This window comes from Lepidochelys kempii, chromosome 1 (genome assembly GCF_965140265.1).
Source record: "Lepidochelys kempii isolate rLepKem1 chromosome 1, rLepKem1.hap2, whole genome shotgun sequence".
Classification (NCBI taxonomy): domain Eukaryota; kingdom Metazoa; phylum Chordata; order Testudines; family Cheloniidae; genus Lepidochelys; species Lepidochelys kempii.
In genome coordinates this window covers 6,003,581-6,028,897 of record NC_133256.1, presented here as the reverse complement: position 1 = coordinate 6,028,897, position 25,317 = coordinate 6,003,581, and the positions used below count along the sequence as shown (strand labels likewise).

General features: G+C 48.9%; 3 protein-coding genes across 3 annotated transcripts; 2 read left to right on the top strand and 1 right to left on the bottom strand.

The window, feature by feature from the left end:
• The first annotated feature begins 443 nt into the window (after positions 1–443).
• On the top strand, positions 444–1,055 carry LOC140898358 (olfactory receptor 52K1-like). The gene has a single exon (XM_073312117.1). It carries the CDS (start codon positions 444–446, stop codon positions 1,053–1,055), a length of 612 nt encoding a protein of 203 aa, XP_073168218.1.
• Positions 1,056–4,342: 3,287 nt separating this feature from the next.
• LOC140898307 (olfactory receptor 52K1-like) lies at positions 4,343–5,305 on the bottom strand. The gene has a single exon (XM_073311981.1). The coding sequence runs from the start codon at positions 5,303–5,305 to the stop codon at positions 4,343–4,345; it is 963 nt and encodes a 320-aa protein (XP_073168082.1).
• Positions 5,306–17,934: 12,629 nt separating this feature from the next.
• Positions 17,935–18,897, top strand: LOC140905608 (olfactory receptor 52K2-like). Its single transcript, XM_073329118.1, has one exon. It carries the CDS (start codon positions 17,935–17,937, stop codon positions 18,895–18,897), a length of 963 nt encoding a protein of 320 aa, XP_073185219.1.
• Positions 18,898–25,317: the final 6,420 nt, after the last annotated feature.

Genomic DNA, 25,317 nt, shown 5'->3' with positions numbered 1-25,317 from the left:
ATGAAAAAATAGGTGTTTATCATGCACTGTCTAAGGAGAGTGATCACTTAAGATGAGCTATTACCAGCAGGAGAGTGTGGGGGGGGGAGAGAAAACCTTTTGTAGTGATTATCAAAATGTGCATCTTTTAGCAGCAAAGTACACCAGGTAGGATACTTGTAATCAAGTGGGGTTCATAAGTCGTTACTTGTAATGACATTCTAAAAACTCTAAATGATTTTGCACAGAAAAATATCAGGGTTTGTATGATTAGTGTTATTGCAACATGACTGATGAACTCAACAAAAGGTCAGTCCACTTCTTCCAGAACTGAGACTGCCCCTACTATGTATGTAGTTTACAGGGTCTGCTCATTCCATGAGTTAGGTTTTATTGAAAGGAAAGACATTGAGAATTGCAAATGATGCCACAACAACACAACCTGTCAGGTTCCAACGGCCAGGATGGAGTCTGGTCTGCTGCTGGCCATGGCCTTCGACAGGTACGTGGCCATCTGCAACCCCCTGAGATACGCCACCATCCTGACCAATTCAATGATAGCGAAGATCGGGTTGGCGGCTTTGGTCTGGGCTGTTCTGTTCATGGTCCCTCTGCCCTTCCTCGTCAGGAGGCTGCCATTCTGCCAGTCCCATGTCATCTCCCATTGCTGCTGCAATCACATGGCTGTGGCAAAGCTGGCTTGTGCCAGCACTATGATCAATAACATCTATGGGATCATCGTAGCTCTCTTCATTGTGGGGCTGGATTTGCTGTTCATCGTCCTGTCATACATCAAGATCCTAAGGACTGTCTTAAGCCTGGCATCCCAGGAAGAGCAGCTCAAGGCTTTCGGTACCTGTGTTTCCCACCTTTGCGCCATCTTAGTGGTCTATGTACCAGGGGTTCTCTCTTCAGTAACTCATAGGTTCAGCCACCAAATCGCCCCGTACGTACATGTCCTGATGGGCACTTTCTACCTCCTCTTTCCTCCCATGATGAACCTCATCATGTACGGTGTGAAAACCAAACAGATTCGTGACCGGGTGCTTCTCCTGTTCCGAAGGAAAAGCTTCTAGCCTGCACCTTGTGTGGAGTCTAGTGCTGGGAAATGCATCAGCAAGTGCCCCACCCCCCTAATGCACAGGGATCATTAGTGCTGATGTATCTTTCTGCAGAATCTTGCATCTTGAACAATTTTAAAGCTCTTCACAAACCATGGCGTGAAAGGTCTGTACATGCTGGTGTGGGAACGATGTCACCTTTGCATGGGGTGCAGCATATAGTCCCCGTGCTCTGCCTGAGGTGGTCACCATAGAAGTTACACCTGGCTGTGCTCCTGCCTCATTTGTCCATCACTAGCAAGAGGGCCAGGCCTGCTCACTCCTTGCCTGTAGGGAGGTTAAGTGTCTTACCTAACCTCACCCAGCAGCCCAATGACCCAACTAGGAAATGATCCTAGGTTTCTGGTATCCCAGTGCAGTGCTCTATCCACTAAGCCCTGCTGTCTCCACGACAATGATATTTTTTCAATTTTAATAAGCTGATTTCCTGGCTTGTAATGCATGTGACATGGGGTTTCTCTCATAGCCAGTTCCCTACCCTATTATCTTTCAGTCTAACTGAGAAGTCTTGAACTTCAATACAGTTCAGCACCTGAGTTTTGGCTGAAATAAGGCCCAGCCCAATTCTTATGAAATCAGTGACCTGAAGAAGAACTCTTCAAACACAGCTCAGATCTCATATTACTTTTGGCCCTGTACACCCAGCTTTCTCATCCAGGGGTGGCCAACCTGCACCTGAGAAGGAGCCAGAATTGACCAGCGCCCATTGCCAAAGAGCCACAGTAACACGTCAGCAGCCCCCCGTCAGCTCCCCCACCTGCCTGCCAGCAGCCCTGCTGATCAGCACCGCCCCCTTCTTCCCCAGCCTCCTGCGGCGTGCAGGAGACTCTAGGCGGGAAGGGGTGGAGTGAGGGCACGGCAGGCTCAGGGGACCTGGCAACAGCCCTGTCACCACCTGGCAGCCCTGCCGCAGACACCCCCCAGGAACCGGGTGCACCCCACAGTCACCCCCTGCCCGAGAATCAAGGAAAGGACACAGGGGCCACCAGTGCTGGGCAGAGGGACTGGGCCCAGCTGTTACCTATGTTGGTCCAGATCATGGCATTGTCCAGGTGGAAGCAGAGTGACACAGTCCAGCCCCGGTACCTGGGGGGCAGCAGGGCTGTTACTCCAGGGGGCCCAACAGCCATGGATCATGGGGTGTGGCTCGCAGCAGGAACAGCCATGAATCCTCCACTCACCTGGGAACCACCTCGTCTCGGGGCCGGCCCCTTCTCCTCGCCCACCCCCAGCAGCTGCGCTTTGCCCTCTGCCACCCACCAGAGATCCTGGGCTCCTCCGGACCTGGGTGGGGGCCATAGCCAGACACCACCCCACCAGCATGGGGGCTGGGGCCGGCGCCTGGCACAGGACTCCTCATCGCTGTCCACTTCCCAGTTGTACATGGCGGTGCTGGGTGCCTTGCAACTGGGAGGGGCCTGCCCAGCTTGCGGGCTCTGACTCGAGCTGTTTGTGGGGGGTGGCTAAACCTTTAAATTGTTCCCCCCATTAGTAGCCTATGCAGTTTGGGCGCCAGCACCCCCCATATTCCTTGAAACTCGACTCATGCCCCCCTGGCGCTGTGGGGAAAGGGCCTCAGGCAGGGGTGAGGAGCCACGGCGGAGCTATGTCATGGAGGCTGAGGGACCATTTCTCTTTATGCTTCCCCAGAGACTGCCATTTTCCAGGGAAAATGGGCCACAGGATCTCTGCAGTGATGTCTATGGGAGGTTATTCAAACTATCTGGAATTGTTGATAAATTGTATTGTTTGACCATGCTTTGATTCATTATTTTCTTATGAAATATACTCAAGATCCCAAATAACCAGTGTCAGTCAGGTTTATTAATATGGAGCAGGAAAAAGATTTGATACGATACCAGTCTCTAAAGAGCCGTCCAGTATGCTCCCCCCAGGTACAAATTTCAGCTGCTATTATTTATATGATTTTACAAGTTACACATGTTGACAAGTTTCCTATCTGCTTGTGCCAATGCTTAGTTAAGTAAATGCAAGGTATTTGGGGATACTAAGGATAAGTGAATGAACAGGATCATGGTATAGGCCGTTTCAGCAATATCACTGTTAAGACCATAAGAACGGCCATAGTGGGTCAGACCAAAGGTCCATCTAGCCCAGTATCCTGTCTGCCGACAGTGGCCAAAGCCAGGTGCCTCAGAGGGAATGAACAGAACAGGGAATCATCAAGTGGTTGTCGCCCATTCCCAGCTTCTGGCAAACAGAGGCTAGGGACACCATCCCTGCCCATCCTGGCTAATAGCCACTGATGGACCTGTCCTCTATGAACTTAACTAGTTTTTTTTTTAACTTATCTAGTTCTTTTGTTACAATATTTGTGGTTAATGTTACTGGTAATTAATGCATGCTACTCATATATATACGGTGCAGATAATACATATTATGAACGTGATGTATATCTATATGCTATCCTGCATATATTAGTCAACAGGAACAAGGGTGATAACAAAGTAGAGCAAGACTTTTTCATGAGTATTTTATACACACACACACACAGACAATACTCTGTTTCATTGATTTATTGTCAGTATCAGAAAGTGAACTTTAAATACTTTGTGCCTGAGATCGCTCTGGTTAGGATTTGGGGGGGTTCGAAGTGCACTTTGAGGCAGAGCCACCCTTCCTTGTCCCCCCTTTCTCATCCTGGTGCATTGTGCTGCAGTGTGGTAGGGTTAAACCACTGGGGACAGACTCTCAAATGTTCAGACACCACAACTAAGGCCAGATTTCCAAAAAAAAAAAAAAAAAAAAAGGTTGACACCCAGCAGCGTCCCTGGTGGCACGTTTGGGACAGAAGAGCCCAGCAGTCAGCACTTCTTCTGGGGCCTAAATGTCCCCGGGTGTGTTGCTCCATCTCAGAGCTGACTGAACTTCAGCGGCAGATACAGCATTTGTTCCTGCAGCATGGACGTCCTTGGCTGTGGCTGGGTGTGTCAGTAATAAAGCCAGATTCCAGCAAAGCTAGAGAAGGTGCAAGGAGCCCTCACACTCCTCTTCACACTCCACAAACAGGGCCGATGGAGGACAAGGTGAAGGCCAAGATCACCTTCCGGCCAGCAGCGCTAAGCTTGTGTAGGGGACAGTATATGGCTCCCTAGGAGTCAGAGGTGGAGTTCCCATCCCAGCGTACACAAAGCCCCCAAAACCATGCTGTCTAAGTTACTCAGAAAACCTCTCCTGCTTCCTCTGCTTCCTGATTGCTCAGCAGCCCCCTCCTGCTCAGCCTAGAAGCTTTTCCCTCGGAACAGGAGAAGCACCCGGTCACGAATCTGTTTGGTTTTCACACCGTACACGATGGGGTTCATCATGGGAGGAAAGAGGAGGTAGAAATTAGCCAGCAGGATGTGTACGTGTGGGGCGACATGGCGCCCGAACCTGTGTATTGTTGAGGAGAGGACCACAGGGATGTAGAATACTAAGATGGCGCAAAGGTGGGAGCCACAGGTGCCAAAAGCCTTGAGCTGCTCTTTCTTGGATGCCAGGCTTAACACAGCCCTTAGGATGTTGACATACGATAGGGAGATGAACATCAGATCCAGCCCCGCAATGAAGAGAACTACCAGGATCCCATAGACATTATTGACCCTGGTGCTGGCACAGGCCAGCTTCACCATGGCCATGTGCTCACAGTAGCAATGAGAGATGACGTGGGACCCACAGTAGGGCAGCCTCCTGACGAGGAAGGGGAGGGGGACCACTAGCAGAACAGCCCGGGCCAAAGCTGCCAGCCCGATCTTTGCTATCACTGAATTGGTCAGGATGGTGGCATACTTCAGGGGGTTGCAGATGGCCACGTACCTGTCGAAGGCCATGGCCAGCAGCAGAGTAGACTCCAGGGTGGAGAACGAGTGAAGGAAAAACATCTGCACCAGGCAGGCGTTAAAGCTGATCTCCCTGGAATTAAACCAGAAGATGCTCAGTATTTTCGGCACGGTGGTTGTGGATAAACCCAGGTCGATGATGGCCAGCATGGCGAGGAAATAGAACATGGGCTGATGGAGGGAGGGCTCTGTCTTGATAACATACAAGAGAGTGCAGTTTCCTAGAAGGGCCACGGTGAACATTGAACAGAAGGGGATGGAGATCCAGGGGTGCAGAGCTTCCAGTCCTGGGATGCCTGTCAGGAAGAACACTGATGGATCAGAGCCTGTGCCGTTAGGAGCTGACAGGTTGCCCTGCAGGAGCATCCTCTGTAAGTTTCACAACAACGTCTGTCCTGTCAATAAAACATATCAGATGAGATGAACAGATACTGTACACGTATGAGATGCCACACTCCACTCTGGCTCATGGGGTGCAACTCCTTTGGGAATGGATGACAAGGTCTGGAGCTGATAGAAACATTGCTTGGGTGGTAAATATCGAGGAGCTCAAATTAACGAAAGCCTGGATCCAGGGGTGTAAGGACAAAGTGATAAGATATCAGCTACTGCAGGGCTCTTGAACCTGGCAGGCAAAGGCAAAACAAGTGCTAGTGGCTGGAAGTTGAAGCCTTCAGAGTGCAAACTGTGAATAAGATGCAACTGTGCTACTGGAACTAAGATGGAATTAACCAGTTCAAGAGAACCGTCACAGGCTTAGTAACTTCCCCGGGGCTCAGGGTCTTTCAATAAAGATTGGATGTTCTCAGAGAGATGTTCCAGCTCAACCACATGTTACTGAGTTGCATGCAGGAATCATTGGGTGGATTCTTTGGCCTGTGACATGCAGGAGGTCAGGCTTGATGGCCATAATGGACCCTTCTTGCCTTAGAAATCTGCCACTCTATTATGTCAGCATCCACTTCTGTCACATCTGGAGTTGGCGCTACACATCAGATCTGTGACACCAACCCTTTTCTTCAGAAGACTTTCCAGTTTTCCCTGCATGCCTTTGCATTACCTTTTCTGTTATGGGCATTTCTTTCAGTGCCATCACCATGGTACCTGAGCACCTGGGGAAGACACAATGAACTTCGTACTCCATTTACATCTGCAGCTTTCAGATTTCAAATTATTTATTTTGCTATTTTGGAGAATTAGGCACTTGTGCAAGATCAACCCAGATTAGCCCCAACCCACAAAACATATCAAGCAAATCAGCCGAAACCAAATAGTCTAGAACTTAGCAAAACCCTTCCCTCCCTCAGACAGCGACCCACCCCATGACTCCTACACTTGCCAGGTGAGAAGTTGGGACAGTAGATATGGGCTTTGCAGCATGGTTAGGGTCTCTCTGACCAAGGCTGAGTAGGGACTGAATTCCAGGGGAAGCACTCTGACCCCAGCCCTCTGTCTCTTACGCTGGGAAGTAGGCAGGGGAAGGGGGAAAACTCATTGCCTTTGTTGCCAAACCCTCTCCTCTCCCCAGCTCTATCAGCTGACAACACCTCCAGCCTCGCACTCACTCAGGGCTACAACCTGGCAGACGTCTTTGACCCTCCGACCTGCGTGTGCAGGCCCTATCCAAGTCCTCTCACCTCACGCTCCATCATGTTCCTAAGATCCAACCCTTCTATCTATACAACAAAAATTCTCCTCCATCTCCAACCCCGGGTCATCTCCAGCCTTGGTTCTGGCAACTTCCTCCACTCTGGTCCTCATGCCCCTTCTCGCACACCTAAAGTACAAAATCCCTCCACAGGCTCCTTGTTCTCATCCTCGGGGCCCTTCACAGCTCCATCTCCTTACTAATTCACTCAGTTCCCTTCTCGTATTGTCTCCTCTCCCCTCCACTCTTTCCAGGGACAGACTGCACACCTGTCTGCTTCTCCCACGCTGCCTCCAGGTATAGAACAGCCTCCCTGAACTGGACTGGTCTGCATTCCTGCTTCACTCCCATCCTCAGGACTAATCGGGCAAGGAACAAGGGATCATTGACTAGAGGTGATGTGCATGTATTTAACATCACAGATGCATATAATGGTAGGAGAAAATGGTCTATATTTTGGTTTGTATTCCTTTGTCTCCCCCTCCGTATGTTACAGAGGGCTTAATTTTGATGAAGAAAAGTCTCTGTGTGCACGCATGCATGTCTGAGTGTGTGCGTGTGTGTACAGCGCCTTGCACATTCTGAGTGATATCGGAAGGTCAATAATTCTCAATATTTAGAGAATGTACAAAACCACCCCAAACTTCCCAATCATTTGGTGGCGGAATTTTAACACATGGCTCCTGGCTCCATCCTGTCATTAGCTTGTAGGCCTTTCCACCTTTGTTTGCACCGACAATGATCTGCCAGCAGGAATGTGGGAATGGAGGCCTTTACACACCTGATTTGTGGGGGCAGTTATTTCCAGGTGCAAACTGTGCCTTGAGAAAGGAAGGCCAGGTTTCTTCAAAAAAGCAAACCTCAAATGTAATCCTCATAGTCTCTTGCACATAAACTGCACTCCATAACCCCTTTCAGAATCCAGGCACCTTAACAGAAAGGAACTAAGACCAACGCTGAAGTCAAGAGAGGTAATCTGCCTGTGAAATGTCTAAAGAGCCACTCGGCACCACATTCTCAATCTTGGGTGTTGAAAGTATTTGCCTTCATCCACGCTTGGGCACCTAGCTTGATTTTTAGGAGGTGCTGAACACCCATCAGCTCCCATTGAAAACCAGACCACTCACTGAGGGGAAAACCAGGTAAGTCATGAAGGTGAAAACCCAGATCATTCATTCTAAATATAGACTATAGATGCCTAGCAATAGGCACCTGTAGCCAGACAGACAGCCCCCCCACCCCAGACCAGCATTGCTGGAAACACAGGAGGAAGCTGGAACAGGGCACTTAACATATATTCCAGCCCAGCCTTTGAAGCTGTGAAAGCACAGGTGTGCTGCTACAATGTGCCTCTGGGAACAGATACAAGGATTAAGCTCACAGCAGGCAGAGGCCCTGTGACAGACATGGCTCTTAGCCCCTACTAAATAGCGTGATGCACACACCCCAACATCCTAGGTGGGAAAATATTTACCCTGATAAAAGAAATGTCCAGTAGTCGAAACTTATTGTTTCTCTCCCTTGCAAGTGTAAACTACTCTTGCGAAAGCTGGCGTCGCCCAGACAGACCAGCCTCAATTTGGCATAAGAAAGGAGAAAGAGAATAAAGGAGTACAGAGGTATAAGTAGGGGACCTACAGCACCATGATTTTTGAGTGCTTTTCACTATCTATCTGCTGGTCAGATACGTGACAGCCTCCCAAGGCTTCTGCAGCTAAGAGGGTCCCTACGCCTTGTCCCTTATTCGTCTTTCCGCGGAATTGAGTGACCGATCCTGGCTTGGCACCGCTGGAATCGAGAGATGCAAGGAGGGTAAGAAGCACCCACACCTGATCTCCTATCTTTAGTGTACACATATTTTGAAATAGAGCTCTATACTTTGTTTTCTTTCTTTGGGATTGTGGCTTCAGTTTTGTAACTTGTTTGTGTGTGTAACATCTCTACATTTAAATAAGTAGGCACTAGCAATTTTGTAACCACATGATTAGAATCTAGCTTAATAAATTTTGGTAACCATTTGTGCATAAGCCTGACTTGTTTTCTCTGGTTTACTGTAAAGCAGCCAACACAATTAAAGAACCTCAGCCGTTTTGGCTCTAAAGCCTGGCCATTAGGTGAGAGTACTTAGAGCCCAGCGTTGAGTTGTGCCGCCTCCATGGGGCAAACTCTTGGGGCACCTGTCAGTCAATCCTGGCTGCCCGCTGCGAAGGAGCTCTGAGCTCTAGCAGTTAAAGTCACGGGTGTGGAGAGGCTCTTAGTGCTGCCATTGGGGCACCTGTCAGTCAGTATTGACTGCCCGCTGCGAAGGAGCTCTGAGCTCTAGCAGTTAAAGTCACGGGTGGTTAGGACCTTGGGGCATCCGTCAGCCTAGCCCGGGCTGCCCGCCGCGAAGGGACAGTGCGTCCTAGCGGTTAAAGTCATGGATGGTATAAACGGGCATAGCTGGCACCTCACCAAACATCCTTGGCCGTCGGCGAACAGCACCCAAGCTGGATCAGGTCGGGCACAATACGAATGGGCAGATGAAATAGGAAATTAAAATATACAGCAGCAGAATTTGGATCAGGTTTTGAACTTGCCCAGAATGTGGGTGTGTTTGGATCTGAGGTTCTGCTTCAGACCCGTCTATGGCTACAGAACAGTCCAATTCCTTTGCCCTCACAAATCGGATTCCATGGGCCAACTCACCAGAATCCTGCAGCGCTCCCCTCCTTTCCCAGGGTGTCAGTCTCTCTCACGGGCTGTGTGAGGTCTACATGCTCACCCGCAGCTGCCTGCCTTTGGAGGATTTATAGCCAGAGTGAGAGAACTCACCTCCTCCCCACAGGGGGGTCTCGCAGTTCAGCTGGGAATCTCTGCTTCCACTTTGTCCTCCCCACCCATCTCTGGCAGACAGAGTTCACTCTTTCTTTTCAGACTTGGGAGAATAGAAACTGTTCCTGCATCATGGGTATGAGAGAGAGAAAAGTCATTTTCGGTCCCTCCTAGACCAAAATCCCTCAGCCATTGCAGAACTGATCACTACAGCAGATTCCCCAGTGCTCTCCCAGTCTCTAAATAACCCAAGCAATGAACCCTCCACTACTTCCCTTAGGAGGCTTTATCCACCCCAGCAAGACCATTACTGCCCGGAGTACCTCCTCTGGCTACACAAGAGGGTCACCCTGGCCAGACAAGTCAACTTCTGCTCCTTTCTGGCTGAATATTTCACAGTCCCCGGTCACTACGAATACAAGCTAGCTACTGAACGCCACTCACAGGGAGAGGCCTCAGGAGTTTGAAAAGGCAATACAGCCTCATAAATATTTACTCCACAGCCGGCCTCCTTATGTTTTTATGTTTAGTTTGCATTGGGATAGTGCTCAGAGGCCTCAGCCTGGAAACTGAGTCCCGTCGTGCCAGGTGCTGTACACATGTGTAAGGAAAAGGTGCCCTACAGAGTTTCCAATCTGTGTCGGTGTTACAGTTCCCGGGAGCAGTGAACTCACCGAGGAGAAGAAATCTCCCCTCATTTCAGCCCCACATGCCCCTGAGGCATTCAGTGACCCTGTGAACAATGCAGACCAATGGGGAGACATTTGGTGCAACGAGTGGATTCTCTTGACTTTAAATAAGTCTACACTGAAAACAAACCAGAACCCAGGTCAATTGAGTCCGGCTCGTGGGGTTCAGGCCACGGCACTCAGAAGAGCAGTGAAGATGTTCCCGCTCAGACTGAAGTCTGGGCTCTGGGCCTTCCCCCTTCACTGGCTTTCAGAGCCCCGGTTCCAGCCCGATCAGAAATGGCTACACTGCTATCTTTAGCCCTGTACCGTGAGCCCAGGTATGTTCCCCCAGACTCTGAGACTTGCTCCCCGGGGGAGGAGGGGGTGCGGTGTAGACGTACCCTGAGAAGAGGCACTTTCATGGCTGTGCTGGCACTTCCTGACTGCATCCACCTGCCAATCTGGCCAGGCAGCCATTCTTCTGAGATTTCAGCTCTTCCCTTTCTAGCTGGACCCCAGAAGGGACGAGGTGCAGTGAAAAGAAAACGTAATTCAGTGGGGTGGAGTTCCCTCGGCTTTTCCAAACCTTCCAAAAGACTTGGTTGATTTTAAACTTGGGACCAAGATTTGGGGGATTTCTTATCCCTAGTGGAAATTCCAGTAGACTCCATGGGAATCCTTGAACTGGTCTTTCCCTCCTCTCTGTGGATGTCTTCTGGTCTGTGTCGATTTTTACTGGTCTCTCTTGGTTTCCACCGGAGGATCTATAGCTGAAGGATCCAGTAGATCTCTTACAAATCTTAGTCTGCCACTTATAACCAGGTGAAAATTTGCAACAGGAATTTCCACTAGAGATTCCGGCACTCCTGGGCTGGGTATATGTCGCCAGCACTGAAATGCAGCCACATATCGGTTTGACTGTGACAGTCATTGGGCACCAGCTACACAGCATGCCTGGTTAGCACAGAAAGTGTCGGAGATTGTCACATCCACTATCAAAGTTGGAATTCACTCAAGATACCAGGCTTCCCCCAGCCCCAGTCTTGCTGAACGTGAGCTCTTCAAGATACTGCACAGCTATGATAATAGAGTAGGGCAGGGCTATTCTTCCCATTTTGCAGCTTAGGAATGGAGAGACCGAGGGACTTGCCCAAGGTCACCTGCGGCCGAGTCAAGAATAGAACGCAGGCCTCCAAAATTACTGCCCTAACCACTGGGTCGTTCTCTCGTTACAGCTACTGTGCTTCTCCTCAGCTGGGAATGTCACCAAGCTGCCAGCTGAGGTAGTGGGATCTGTGTTCCAGGGGGTAGAGTGGAAGGTGGCTAATGCAACCATACAGCTCTGCCTTGCATCCACCATCCCACAGAGGAGACAGCAACGGAGTTGCAGAATTGTCTGCTTTTCCCTGGTCTAGAGGTGGACCTGACTAGAAATGCTCTTTTCCTGCTGCTAGAACATAACGGTTTACGTGCCTTGCCAGGCAGGAACCTAGAAGTCCCCAGACAAGATCCATCTAGTCCAGAATGTTGCCCTCATCGCTGGCCAGTACCCAAGGCTGCAGAGGAAGGTTCAAGATACCGTGCAGAGGACAGTTTTGGAATGACTTGCCCACAGAAGAAGTCTTTCCTTCTCCCTGCAGTTAGTGGCACAAACGAAAGAACCCAGAAGAAGTTCCCACATCTCTTTGTTTTTCTGTAGGACCTGTGAGGCCTTTGTGTCCTGCATGCTGGGGCAGCCTCACAGCCAGACGGAAAAAGCAGGTCCCTTCCCGTTCCTGCATGACACTTCATCTGAATATCTGACTCACGTTTGATTCCGAATATGGAAAGGACCCAACAGCTGCAGCCAAACCACCTTGGTCCAGGATCTCCTCAAATCGCACAGAACAAGCTATTCTGAGCTTTGGGGAACCTGTCTCTGAATGGATCTCCTGATCTTAGGCCACCGGGGGGAACCACCAATTTGTGGGACCTTTTTGGACTGAGTGTGGGGCAGTGTTCTCTGCGGATGTGTATATGCATTTATAAGTGTCCTGCCTCCCGTGCCGACTTGTAAGCAATTTGGGCAGGGCAAAATCAGTGCACTGTTCTTTGGCCCAAGTTTCCAGAATAAAAGCAACCTCTAACTCAAAACAAACAACAGAAGAACAAAAGAACGGCCATACTGGGTCAGAACAAAGGTCCATCAAGCCCAGGATCCTGTCCTCTGACAGTCGCCAATGGCAGGTGCCCAAAGGGAATGAACAGACAGGTCATCGTAAAGTGATCCATGCCCTGTCACCCAATCCCACCTTCTGGCAAACAGAGGCTAGGGACACCATTCCCGCCCATCCTGCTAATAGCCATTGATGGACCTGTCTTCCATTCATCTATCTAGCTCCCTTTTGAACCGTGTTATCGTATTGGCCTTCACAACACCCTCTGAGAAAGGGTTCCAGGGGTTGACAGGGCGTTGTGTGAAAAAATACTTGCTAGTGTTTGTTTTAAACCTGCTACCTATTAATTCATTCATTAATAAAATAGAACACCATTTAAGGGATGTTCTAACCCTATCGCTAGTGTCTGTGGGAGCTTCAATACCTTGTAGTTCTCAATAAAAGCACGCTTACTTGTATGGATCTTTCCTCAGCCAGAACTGCTGTGTTCCCACTCATTTCTTCCTGACACTGCCTGGAGCGAAGCAGTTAAGCTAAACTGCTTTGGGTTCTGCTTTGGGTAACCCTCTCTTAACTTCATATTCAAACCTAAACAGAGCCCTGAACAAGCAGGGACAAGTCTTCAAACGTCATAGACACTTTTGCACACGCACCCCCTAGTTGTGCAGATCCCCTCATGCAGACAGGCCTTTGGGGTATTTGCACACTTAAACTAGGCACACACACACACGCACGCACACACACAAAGACATACACACACACACACTTGCACTTCCCTCTTGGAGATCAATCCCATACTATTGAATGGAGATGTAGCTATTAAGCCAAGGGCCTGTAAAATAGGAATGGGTTAATTTACTGCTACTCTTTGTGGCTATTCCCTGTGCCTGATCGCAGAGTTTCCTCTGTAATGAAGAAAGGCTCTGAATTCCCAGCTGGGGGAGGAAAGAGGATTTCTTTAACAGGTATAAATACCCCCATGCGGGTTGTCCCGGCAGACTGGAGAATCACACAGCTTGGGTGTGACTGTTGCATTCACTGTAGGTGAAGAAGATACAGACGGAACCAGGTGAGTTGGGGCAGTATGGATGTAATCAGGGGCTCTGTTAATGCATAATTTTTAAATACACTGGAAAACTTTGGGCCAAATCCTATTCTCAGTCCCACTGGTGTGAATATAAAGTAGTCGCACTGACTAAAGCAGAGCTACTCTGGATTTACAGCAATTTAACTGAGCAGAATTTGGCTCTTTATGAATGAGCTCTTTAATAACATGGAAAAAAGGCCTTGTGAGAAGGGGAAGTCCTCAGAATTCAAGAAACGCCAACGATAACACAAGCTGAATTCTGCCCCCTTTGGATGAAATTCTTAGGCTTTAGTAAAAAGAAAAGGAGGACTTGTGGCACCTTAGAGACTAACAAATTTATTTGAGCATAAGCTTTCCTGAGCTACAGCTCACTTCATCGGATGCATTGCGAATACAGACGAACACGGTGGCTACTCTGAAACCTGCAATTAGTCTTTCATGATTTGATTGCAAATCATTCCTCAATTAACACAACATCAAACATTCTTTTCTACAGCCTTAGACACACACATGTGTGGCAACACCTTGTCGTCCCCTTTTCGCCCCTGTGGACTTGCACTACTTTTGTCATCACAACAGTCCAGTCTGCATCTCTTTGGTGACTTTGACTTATTTGTATAAATTCACTTCTCTGCAAGGTCTGTTTTTAAATACATTTCAGCAGAGCATTCATGGTCTCCCTGATTTCTTTCCAACCAGCAGCACAGCCTTCCTGCTGTAATACTGATCGGCAGTAAGGTAATTATCGGCCTCACACTGGTGTAAAATGTAGGAAGATCCCCACAACATGAAGGGCTCTGGCGGGTGTTGTGTGACAATTCTGGCATTTCCCAAACCAGAAATACCATCCATCAGCCCAGCATTTCTCATCGCCCTGCTGGATTCCAGGGCAGTGCATGGAGCATAGCAACAGGAGGTAGAAATTTTAACGGGCACTCTCGCTAGCTTTCAGGTTTCTTGCTCGTGAGTAACAGCCCGATACTGCACCTTGGAAGCCAGTGGGAGTTTTTCCACTGCCTTCAGTGGAAGCAGGATCAGAGCCACGGCCTCTTTGTCTCACTTTCCCCATCTCTGGAAGCAGATTAGCACTACTCACGCCTGTCGCCAGAGGAACTATGTACATCCAGGCAGAATGCCCAAGCTGTGCGGCTCAATGGGCCGGGTACGTGCTGCTTCACATGCCGGAGGCTTCGTGGGAAACGCAGGCTACTCGTGGGCGCAGAGCCCTGACAAAGTGGGGCCAAGCTCTCTTCAAACTCTGGCTCTCGGGTGCAGTACTGCTGATAGCAGCAGGGACAGGCAGCCAGAACGCTGCTGCTAAAGGGGCCAGGGACCTCCCGAGAGAACACACTTGCTGTGCTGGGGCATGTATCTGCCATGGCTAAGACCATGTGTCTGCCTGCACTGAGCACATCCAGGGAGGAGACACGTTCCAGCCCATCACTAAGGGACCACATCGGCGGCACAGAGGGGGCAGATAAGAACTAGAGAGGGAAGGGTTAAAAATTCAAAGTTAACTCCCCTCAGCTCCTGTTCTGGTTTTTACCAATACAGGGAAGCTTCCCTCAGGCAAATGACTGGTAATCAAATGCTGCAGCCCCATCTGCACAGGGCTTTACTGCAATTCATTTATTACCATGTGGGTTTTCATTTCTGGGGACTTTTTAAAATCTCCAACCTGTTTTGCATTTAAAAGAAATTGCAATTATTTTGCACACAAAGTTAATGAGATGCAATTAGCTACGTAAGGGGCCAAAGAGTTGGCTGTGGGGGGCTATTGGAACCCACAATCAAACCTGTTTTAAGTGTGTGCAGAGGGACAAGGTCGGGGAGGGAATATCTTTTATTGGACCAACTTCTGTTGGTGAGAGAGAGACCAGGTTCTGGGCCACACAGAGCTCTGTGTCTCTCTCTCACCGACAGAAGTTGGTCCAGTAAAGATATTCCCGCACTCACCTGGCCTCTCTAACAGCCTGGGACCAACACTGCTATGACAAGGCTGCATAAACTGCCTACGTTTATCAACAGGCCTCGTTCCTAAGCTGTGTCGATGCGGCACTGACTGGTCACACGCTGCTACTGGCTCTTCTCTTTGTTCCGGCTATCAGTAGCCAATAATATATAAATATTTTCTTATTCCAGTTCCATGTAAGCAATGGCTGGCAACTAGACACAGGTCTATTATGTCCTTGCCAAGGACAGGGGAAGTGGTCCCTGCAATCCTGGATGGGAGTGGAGGAGCGCACCCAACACCGGCTCTGTCTCAGATTCCGTGTAAATGTTTGGGAACCTAGAGCAAAGCGCTGGGCCTTGGGCAGATGTGCGTTCATGCCCCTGGGAGCCGTAGTTGCAGGGCACATGACAAGGGCAGACATGTGACCGACAGGACAGCAGAAATAAGACTCCCTGTAGAGGCAGGGAAGGAATTTTCTGCACAGGCCAAGGGGACAGTCTGTGTGTGGGGTGAACCCAAACAGGCCAAAGGGAAGGGCTATTTCTGAACTTCCTGCTTTCCAAGGGCAGAAACTGATTCTCCCGATTCTGAGGGTCTAATATAGCGGGTGCGGGGAAGGGGCTGTGACTGGAGTCCCATGCGGGCGGGGGATGAGCATTCATAAGGAGAGAGTGAAGTAGTGGAGACAAGGAGAAACTGGCTACACAGCATCTCGTGTGGAACATGCATCTGAAGGTGCTTTATTGTACACGGCCAGATGTGGTACAATGCCAGAAACCAGTGTCTGTCAGCGCTGCACAGGGGGTAACTTAATGCCAGTAACAGAGAAGCAGAGAAATTAAGTGGTTTTGCAGACTCAGGCTTACAGGGTGATGGACGGGCATGGCCTTCCCAGCCAGCTTCCTCTGGCATCCACACATGCACCGTCCCGTTGTAGGCATAAATCAGCTACGGATCCAGCTCAAAGAACTCAGAGCTCACCTAGTTTATTACCCTACGGGCTCCATTCTTTCTACAATCAACTCTCAGAGAGAAAAATACCTGGACAACATTTTCACAGTAGTGACGTTGAAATAGATTGGGAACCGTGAGGAAAGGGATAGATAATAAGACAGAAAATATCCTATTGCCTCTCGATAAATCCATGGTACACCCACACCTTGAATACTGCGTGCAGATGTGGTTGCCCCATCTGAAAAAAGATATATTGGAATTGGAAAAGGTTCAGAAAAGGGCAACAAAAATGCACAGGGGCATGGAACGACTGCCATGTGAGGAGAGATTAATAAGATTGGGACTTTGAGCTTGGAAAAGAGATGACTAAGGGTGGATATGATTGAAGTCTATAAAATCATGAGTGATGTGGAGAAAGTAAATAAGGAAGTGTTGTTTATTCCTTCTCATAACACAAGAACTAGGCGTCACCCAATGAAATGAATAGGCAGCAGATTTAAAGAAACAAAAGGAAGTATTTTTTCACGCAACACACAGTTAACCTGTGGAACTCTTTGCCAGAGGATGTTGTGAAGGCCAAGACTATAACAGGGCTCAAAAAAGACCTAAATCAATTCATGGAGAACAGGTCCATCAATGTCTATTAGCCAGGATGGGCAGGGATGGTGTCCCTAGCCTCTGTTTGCCAGAAGCTGGGAATGGTCGACAGGGGATGGATCACTTCATGATTCTCGGTTCTGTTCATACCCTCTGGGGCATCTGGCGTTGGCCACTGTCAGAAGACAGGATTCTGGGCTAGATGGACCTTTGGTCTGACCCAGTATGGCCGCTCTTAGATAGATAGATAGATAGATAGATAGATAGATGTTGTCAAACTTTTAATTGTTTACATCCTTGATTACGTTCTTAACTCACAGCTCTGGATGCACCAGCTGTAATTTTCAATGATCAAACAGCTGCAATTCTCTCTGGTTCATTTTGCCATGGACGTATCAGGCCAGATTCACCCCTGGCCCAACGCACTGCAGTAGCTGTACAGGGGCAAAGGCTGATCAGGGAGTAGCCAGGGCTGTCTGCTGTCTCCAAAACATTATCTTATGTCCTCAGTCCTCATCTTCCTCTTCTTATCTCTGAGTCTGCGGTGGGATCCTCGTAGAGGCTCCTGGGTCTCCCGATTTCACTTGGTTCATGGAAGGTGGCTGAGGAAAGAGGGCAGGGCATGGAAATCTCTGTGCCCTACTCTCCCCATCTGTCAGTACAATAGCAACTGTGGGCCCCAGCTGAGATCAGGGCCTCACCGTGCTAGGAGCTGTACATACACATGTTCATGCTAGAGAACCCTTTCCCGGAAGAGCTTACAAAGGAAAAAGACAAGACAGACAAAGAAGGGGAAACTGAGGCACAGAGTGGGCAAGTGACTGGCCCAAGGTGACCCAGCAGCTCAGTGGCAGAGCCCAAGGCAGCACTCAAATCTCCTGACTTGCTGTCCAGTGCCCTCCCCACTAGACCACTTTGCCCCTCCAGACTATGCTGCCAATTTAGGAGCGTAATTTAAGACACCGAGCTTTGAACGCTTTGGCCTGAATAAACCAAATGAAGTCGTGCTGGGTTTGAAAAATGTCCAGCATCCTGAAAAAATCCCAGCCCTTCAATTATTGTATTACAGGGAAAGATCTTCTGCAAATCGATTGATCCAGGACTGCTGTAGGTCATGTCAACCTTCAATCAGACCTGCCCTAACCCCTCTACATTCCTGCTGACCGGCATCCCCAGCCTGGAATCTGAGCATGTCTGGATCTCCATCCCCTTCTGCCTCATGTATCTGATTGCTCTGCTAGGAAATGGTACTGTCCTCTTCGTTGTAAAGCAGGAGGAGACCCTCCATGAGCCCATGTACTATTTCCTCTCCATGCTGGCAGTCATTGATTTGGTCCTCTCAACTGCCGTTGTCCCTAAAATGCTGAGCATCTTCTGGCTGGATTCCAGAGAGATCAGCTTCGGGGCCTGCTTCCTCCAGATGTTCTTCATCCACACCTTCACTGGAGTGGAGTCGGGGGTGCTCTTGGCCATGTCTTTAGACCGGTACGTGGCTATCTGCAAGCCCTTGAGATACAAGACTATCTTAACCAGCTCAAAGATTGCCCAGATTGGGCTGCTGTCCCTTGCTAGAGGAGTGGGGATTGTGACACCCTTAACCTGCCTTCTAACCAGTCTGCCCTACTGTAAAACGAATGTCATCCCTCATTCCTATTGCGAGCACATGGCTGTGATGGAGCTGGCCCACACAGACACGGCAGTCAGCGACCTGTACAGCATCATTGTGGCCACAGCCCTAGTGGGGACAGACTTCATCTTCATCACCTGCTCTTACGGCATAATCCTCCGCTCCGTCCTACGGCTCTCATCTCAGGAAGCACGTCTCAAGGCCTTCAGCACCTGTGGCTCCCATGTCTGTGTCATCCTGCTCTTCTACTTGGGAGGGCTCCTTTCTATGTACCTGCATATTTTGGACCTCAGCCTTGCTCCTCACACCCAGGTCTTGGTGGCTGACCTGTACCTCGTTGTTCCCCCCATGCTAAACCCAGTCATCTATGGCATGAAGTCCAAGCAGATCCGGAAACGGGTCTTTAAGCTCTTTGGCCAAAGAAAGACCTTAGCAGAAGCCAGTATGTAGGGTGGCCACTGACGCAGCCCCAGAATACAGGACCTCCCCTCCGTTGTCCCCGCCTTTGCCTGTGTGTCCCCGCTCCCAGCAGCATGATATCGCATGCACAGTGCGTGTGAGGTCATGGCGCACAATGCATGTGAGCTCACACCGGCAGGGGTGGAGCAACACACTCCGCGAAACAGCATCCTCCATGCATGATACCAGAGCTAACCATGGCTGGTTTGAGAGCAGCACCGGACAGGGGACAAAGCATACAGAACCAGGTCTGTCTGGCTTAAAACCCAATGAATGGCTTGCCTACCGGTATCCACCTGCTGACAGTACAGGGCCAGCTGCCAAGAGGTGCTGAGCAGCCCGACGCCCATTGAAGCCAATGGGACTTATCCTGAGGGGTTCTGAGCTATTACTATCCCCATCTGGTGTCTCAGCAGAGCTATCTGAAAACTCAGTCCACATTTTTGCAAAAGTTTTTTAATGTTTGATTGGACCTTTTTTTCCCGGTGTTTCCTATTCCAAGGTGTTGTTTTAAAATGTCAATGACATTTTTGGAAATTACGTCAGTACCATTTGTTTAACTGTTGATGGGTTATTTTTAATGTCAGCAATGTTTTTGGAAAGTTCCATGAGGGTCTTTTGAAAATGTTTTTTTGAAACTTCAGCTGGCTCTCTAGCTGGTTGAAAAATACCGTGATTTCTTTGTCAAAATTTTTACTGGTTTCCAAAATTTGGGGAAAAAATTTCACCGTTATTTGAAAAATCAAAGATGTGTGACCATTCTGACTTGTCAGGATTTGGCCCCTGGTGCCTTGCAGGGGAGCATTTTCAAAAGCGCCACTTAAGGGTACGTCCCCGCAGCCTGCAGCAGTGAGCCTGCCAGCCCAGGGCTACAGACTGGAGCTCGGGGGGCTTGCGTTTCCATGCTAAAAATATCTGTGTAGATGTTGCATGAGGGCTGGCACGAGGGCCTTGAAGCCTAGCGAGGGGAGCTGTGCTTCAGACCCTGAGCTCCGGCCCAAGCCACACCTTAGCACCACTGGCCACGCAGCTGTTCATAACAGGGCAGCACGAGCCACACCAGCCGACATGTGTCAACCCGAGCTCAGACGTTCGCTGCCGCTGGCTGTGGAGACATACCACAAGTGACCAAGTCCTGTTGGGACTGATGGGTAAAATTTTCAAAAGTGATTGAGGGACACTGGGCCGGATTTTTAATGCTTGTTAGGTGCCTAAAGATGCAAAGGCCCCTGGATGCTTCTGAAAATCCCACTGGGGACCTACCTGCATCTTTAGCTGCCTAAACCCTTTAAAAATCTGTCCCAGAGGAGCCTAAGTCTCACTGAAAGTCAATGGCACTTGGGCTCCTGAGCCACATTGGTGCTGTTGAGAATTTGATCCTAAGTCTGGCTTGTGTTTCCCTCCAGTGCCCCTCCAAAGCAATCTCAGGGCAACAGCTTGTATTTATTCAAATCAGACACAAATCTGACTCGATCTCGGAGCCTGTACCACATATTGGAAAGACCAATGACGAATGCTAACAAAAAGCAGCGCTGTCACATGCGAGACATTTGGCGAACCAGGAAAACAAGAATCGCCAAGGACAGGCTGCCAAGAGAGGTCCAAACACAGCTGTCACCGGGCCTGATGGACATGGCAGGGGGAGAGCAACCCCTCGACCAATTTCTGTCCTCCCTGCTGCATACCATTACCCCAGAGAACAGGGAGAAGACAGTGCAAGGCTGAGAGTCCACTGGACAAGCCCCATGCTGGATGAGCATCCTTAGCGGAACCACCCAATGGGGACCTGGCTGGATGGTGAAGCTGCCCAGGTATCTTCCCTCCATGCAGACCGAGCCTAGACCAGGTGTGCTATAAGGTGTGACTGCTCTTTTTGCAACCAAGCTGCGGTGCACGGTGCAAAGACAGGCTCCTGCAGGCACGTCCCCCTGGCATGGGTTTCCCAAAGGAAAGTATATTCTGCGCTGTCCAGCCCTCTCCTGGACAGTTCAGATATTTAAGGCCCGCTGCCGCTCTAAGGGCTCAATATCCAACAGCTGGCTGCTTTACATGGAGTTAGCCACACAATTCAGTTTAAACACAACACTGGGTTACTTTTGATTAAAGAATAAAGCAAGTTTATTTCACTACAAAGAGATCGGTTTTACGCCACTAGAAGTATAAGACCTTAAAGTCAGGAATGGTTACAAGAGAAATAAAGATCAAACCCTTTCTAGAAACTAAAACTTAACAAACTTGGTTCAAGATCAGATTCTCCCCACATGCTCCCAGCACCAGGGTTGACCAAACGTCAAAGGGTGTTTCTTTTGTCTTTTGGGATGAAAGAGAGAGACATGGAAGGGACAGATACCTTGGGCTGTTTTTGCCCATCATTTTTATAGTCCTGTCCCCCTTTGAAACTTGTTATTCTGAGAATTACCCCTGCTGCGAAGTTGCACTCAAGGAATCTTGTGGTGAAAGAGGATCCAGGCTGGTATTTGCTACAATGCAGATCTGTTTATTGCTGCCCTCTTCCTTGCCAAGGAATGGCTACTTGGTAGCTGATTGCCCTGGTCAGGGGTGTCAGCTTGTCCTTTGTCTTTGAGAAAAAGGTTTATGCAGACTCGTCTAGTAAACCCATTTCAGACCTAATTTCAGCTTCTGCTTATACCGTAACATGTAATGTTGCTACACACATGTCAAGGTTCCTCCCCCACTCTGAACTCTAGGGTACAGATGTGGGGACCTGCATGAAAACCTCCTAAGCTTACTTTTACCAGCTTAGGTTAAAACTGCCCCAAGGTACAAATTATTTTTATCCTTTGTCCTCGGAATATCCACTGCCACCACCAAACTCTAACTGGGTTTACTGGGAAATGTAGTTTGGACACGTCTTTCCCCCCAAAATTCTCCCAACCCTTGCACCCCACTTCCTGGGAAGGGTTTGGTAAAAATCCTCACCAATTTGCATAGGTGACCACAGACCCAAACCCTTGGATCTGAGAACAATGAAAGAGCATTCCGTTTTCTTACAAGAAGACTTTTAATAGAAATAGAAGTAAATAGGAGTAAAGGAATCACCCCTGTAAAATCAGGATGGTAGGTACCTTACAGGGTAATTAGATTCAAAACATAGAGAATCCCTCTAGGCAAAACCTTAAGTTACAGAAAAGACACACAGACAGAAATAGTCATTCTATTCAGCACAATTCTTTTCTCAGCCACTTAAAGAAATCATAATCTAACACATACCTAGCTAGATTACTTACTAAAAGTTCTAAGACTCCATTCCTGCTCTATTCCCAGCAAAAGCAGCATACCAACAGACACAGACCCTTTGTTTCTCTCCCTCCTCCCAGCTTTTGAAAGTATCTTGTCTCCTCATTAGTCATTTTGGTCAGGTGCCAGCGAGGTTACCTTTAGCTTCTTAACCCTTTACAGGTGAGAGGATTTTTCCTCTGGCCAGGAGGGATTTTAAAGGGGTTTACCCTTCATTTTATATTTATGACAACACATTTCATCCTGACAGGGTTCAGAGTGGAGCCGTGTTAGTCTGTATCAGCAAAAAGAACGAGGAGTCGTTGTGGCACCTTAGAGACTAACACATTTATTTGGGCATAAGCTTTCATGGGCTAAAACCCACTTCATCGGCTGCATGCAGTGGACAATACAGTAGGAAGATATATATACAGAGACCATGAAAAGATGGGGGTTGCCATACCAACTCTAACGAGACTAATCAATTAAGGTGGGCTATTGTCAGCAGGAGAAAAAAAACTTTTGTAGTTATAATCAGGATGGCCCATTTCAAACAGTTGATAAGAAGGTGTGAGTAACAATAGGGGGGGAAATTAGCATGGGGAAATAGTTTTTAGGTTGTGTAATGACCCATCCATTCCCAGTCTTTATTCAAGCCTAATTTGATGGTGTCCAGTTTGCAAATTAATTCCAGTTCTGCAGTTTCACATTGGAGTCTGTTTTTGAAGTTTTGTTGTTGAAGAATTGCCACTTTTAAGTCTTTTCTTGAGTGATCAGGGAGATTGAAGTGTTCTCTTACTGGTTTTTGAGTGTTATAATTCTTGACATCTGATTTGTGTCCATTTACTCTTTTGCATCGAGACTGTCCGGTTTGGCCAATGTACATGGCAGAGGGGCATTGCTGGCACATGATGGCATATATCACATTGGTAGATGTGCAGGTGAACGAGCCTCTGATAATGTGGCTGATGTTATTAGGCCCTATGATGGTGTCCCCTGAATAGATATGTGGGCACAGTTGGCAACGGGCTTTGTTGCAAGGATAAGTTCCTGGGTTAGTGGTTCTGTTGTGTGGTATGTGGTTGCTGGTGAGTATTCGCTTCAGGTTGGGGGGCTGTCTATAGTCAAGGACTGGCCTGTCTCCCAAGATTTATGAGAGTGTTGGGTCGTCCTTCAGGATAGGTTGTAGATCCTTGATAATGCGTTGGAGGGGTTTTAGTTGGGGGCTGAAAGTGACGGCCAGTGGAGTTCTGTTATTTTCTTTGTTAGGCCTGTCCTGTAGTAGGTGACTTCTGGGAACTCTTCTGGCTCTATCAATCTGTTTCTTCACTTCAGCAGGTGGGTATTGTAGTTGTAAGAATGCTTGATAGAGATCTTGTAGGTGTTTGTCTCTGTCTGAGGGGTTGGAGCAAATGCAGTTGTATCGCAGAGCTTGGCTGTAGACAATGGATCATGTGGTGTGGTCAGGGTGAAAGCTGGAGGCATGTAGGTAGGAATAGCGGTCAGTGGGTTTCCGGTATAGGGTGGTGTTTATGTGACCATCGTTTATTAGCACTGTAGTGTCCAGGAAGTGGATCTCTTGTGTGGACTGGACCAGGCTGAGGTTGATGGTGGGATGGAAATTGTTGAAATCATGGTGGAATTCCTCAACGGCTGCTTTTCCATGGGTCCAGATGATGAAGATGTCATCAATGTAGTGCAAGTAAAGTAGGGGCATTAGGGGACGAGAGCTGAGGAAGTGTTGTTCTAAGTCAGCCATAAAAATGTCGGCATACTGTGGGGCCATGCGGGTACCCAAAGCAGTGCCGCTGATTTGAAGGTATACATTGTCCCCAAATGTAAAAGAGTTATGGGTAAGGACAAAGTCACGAAGTTCAGCCACCAGGTTAGCCATGACATTATCGGGGATAGTGTTCTTGACAGCTTGCAGTCCATCTTTGTGTGGAATGCTGGTGTAGAGGGCTTCTACATCCATAGTGGCCAGGATGGTGTTATCAGAAAGATAACCGATGGATTGTAGTTTCCTCTGGAAGTCAGTGGTGTCTCGAAGGTAGCTGGGGGTGCTGGTAGCGTAGGGCCTGAGGAGGGAGTCTACATAACCAGACAATCCTGCTGTCCGGATGCCAATGCCTGAGATGATGGGGCGCCCAGGATTTCCAGGTTTATGGATCTTGAGTAGTAGATAGAATATCCCAGGTCGGGGTTCCAGGGGTGTGTCTGTGTGGATTTGATCTTGTGCTTTTTCAGGGAGTTTCTTGAGCAAATGCTGGAGTGGGGTGGACGGGGGAGAAAACCTGGATTTGTGCTGGAAATGGCCCACCTTGACTATCATACACATTGTAGGGAGAGTGATCACTTTAGATAAGCTATTACCAACAGGAGAGTGGGGTGGAGGGAGAGAAAACCTTTCGTAGTGATAAACACCCAGTTTTCATTGTCTGTGTGTATAAAAACATCTTCTGTATTTTCCATAGTATGCATCTGATGAAGTGAGCTGTAGGTCATGAAAGCTTATGCTCAAATAAATTGGTTCGTCTCTAAGGTGCCACAAGTACTCCTCTTCTTTCTTGAACAGATATGTGGACAGAGTTGGCAATGGGGTTTGTTGCAAGGATAGTTTCCAGGCTTAGTGTTTTTATTGTACAGAACTGGAATTAATTTGCACCCACCCAGTAAGCTGGTGCACCTCACAGGCAACCCCCGCACCAGAAAAAAGGAAGGCCTCAGGAGCCGCCAGTGCTGGGCAGAGGGACACACTGGTGCCAGGCCAGGCTGTTACCTATGTTGGTCCAAATCACAACATTGGCCAGGTGGAAACAGAGTGGCAAGGCCCAGCCCCATTCCTTGGAGGGTAGCAGGGCTGAGACTCTGGGCGCCCAACAGCCATGGATCAGGGGATGCGGGAGCTCGGAGCAGGAAAAGCCATGAACCCTCCAGCCACCTGGGAACCACCTCCTCTCGGGGCCGGCCCCTTCTCCTTCCCCACCTCTGGCAGCTCCACTTTGCCCTCTGCCACCCACCGGAGATGCTGTACTCCCCCGGTCATCGCCGGACACCACCCCACCAAGCAGGGGGCTGGGGCCGGCTCCTGGCACAGGGCTCCTCATCACTGTCTGCTTCCCAGTTCTACATGGCAGTGCCGGGTGCCTTGGGACTGGGAGAGGGCCTGCCCAG

Coding starts and splice junctions, on each gene's coding strand:
- LOC140898358 (XM_073312117.1), top strand. CDS start 444: ATGGAGTCTGGTCTGCTGCTGGCCATGGCCTTCGACAGGTACGTGGCC.
- LOC140898307 (XM_073311981.1), bottom strand. CDS start 5,305: ATGCTCCTGCAGGGCAACCTGTCAGCTCCTAACGGCACAGGCTCTGAT.
- LOC140905608 (XM_073329118.1), top strand. CDS start 17,935: ATGTCAACCTTCAATCAGACCTGCCCTAACCCCTCTACATTCCTGCTG.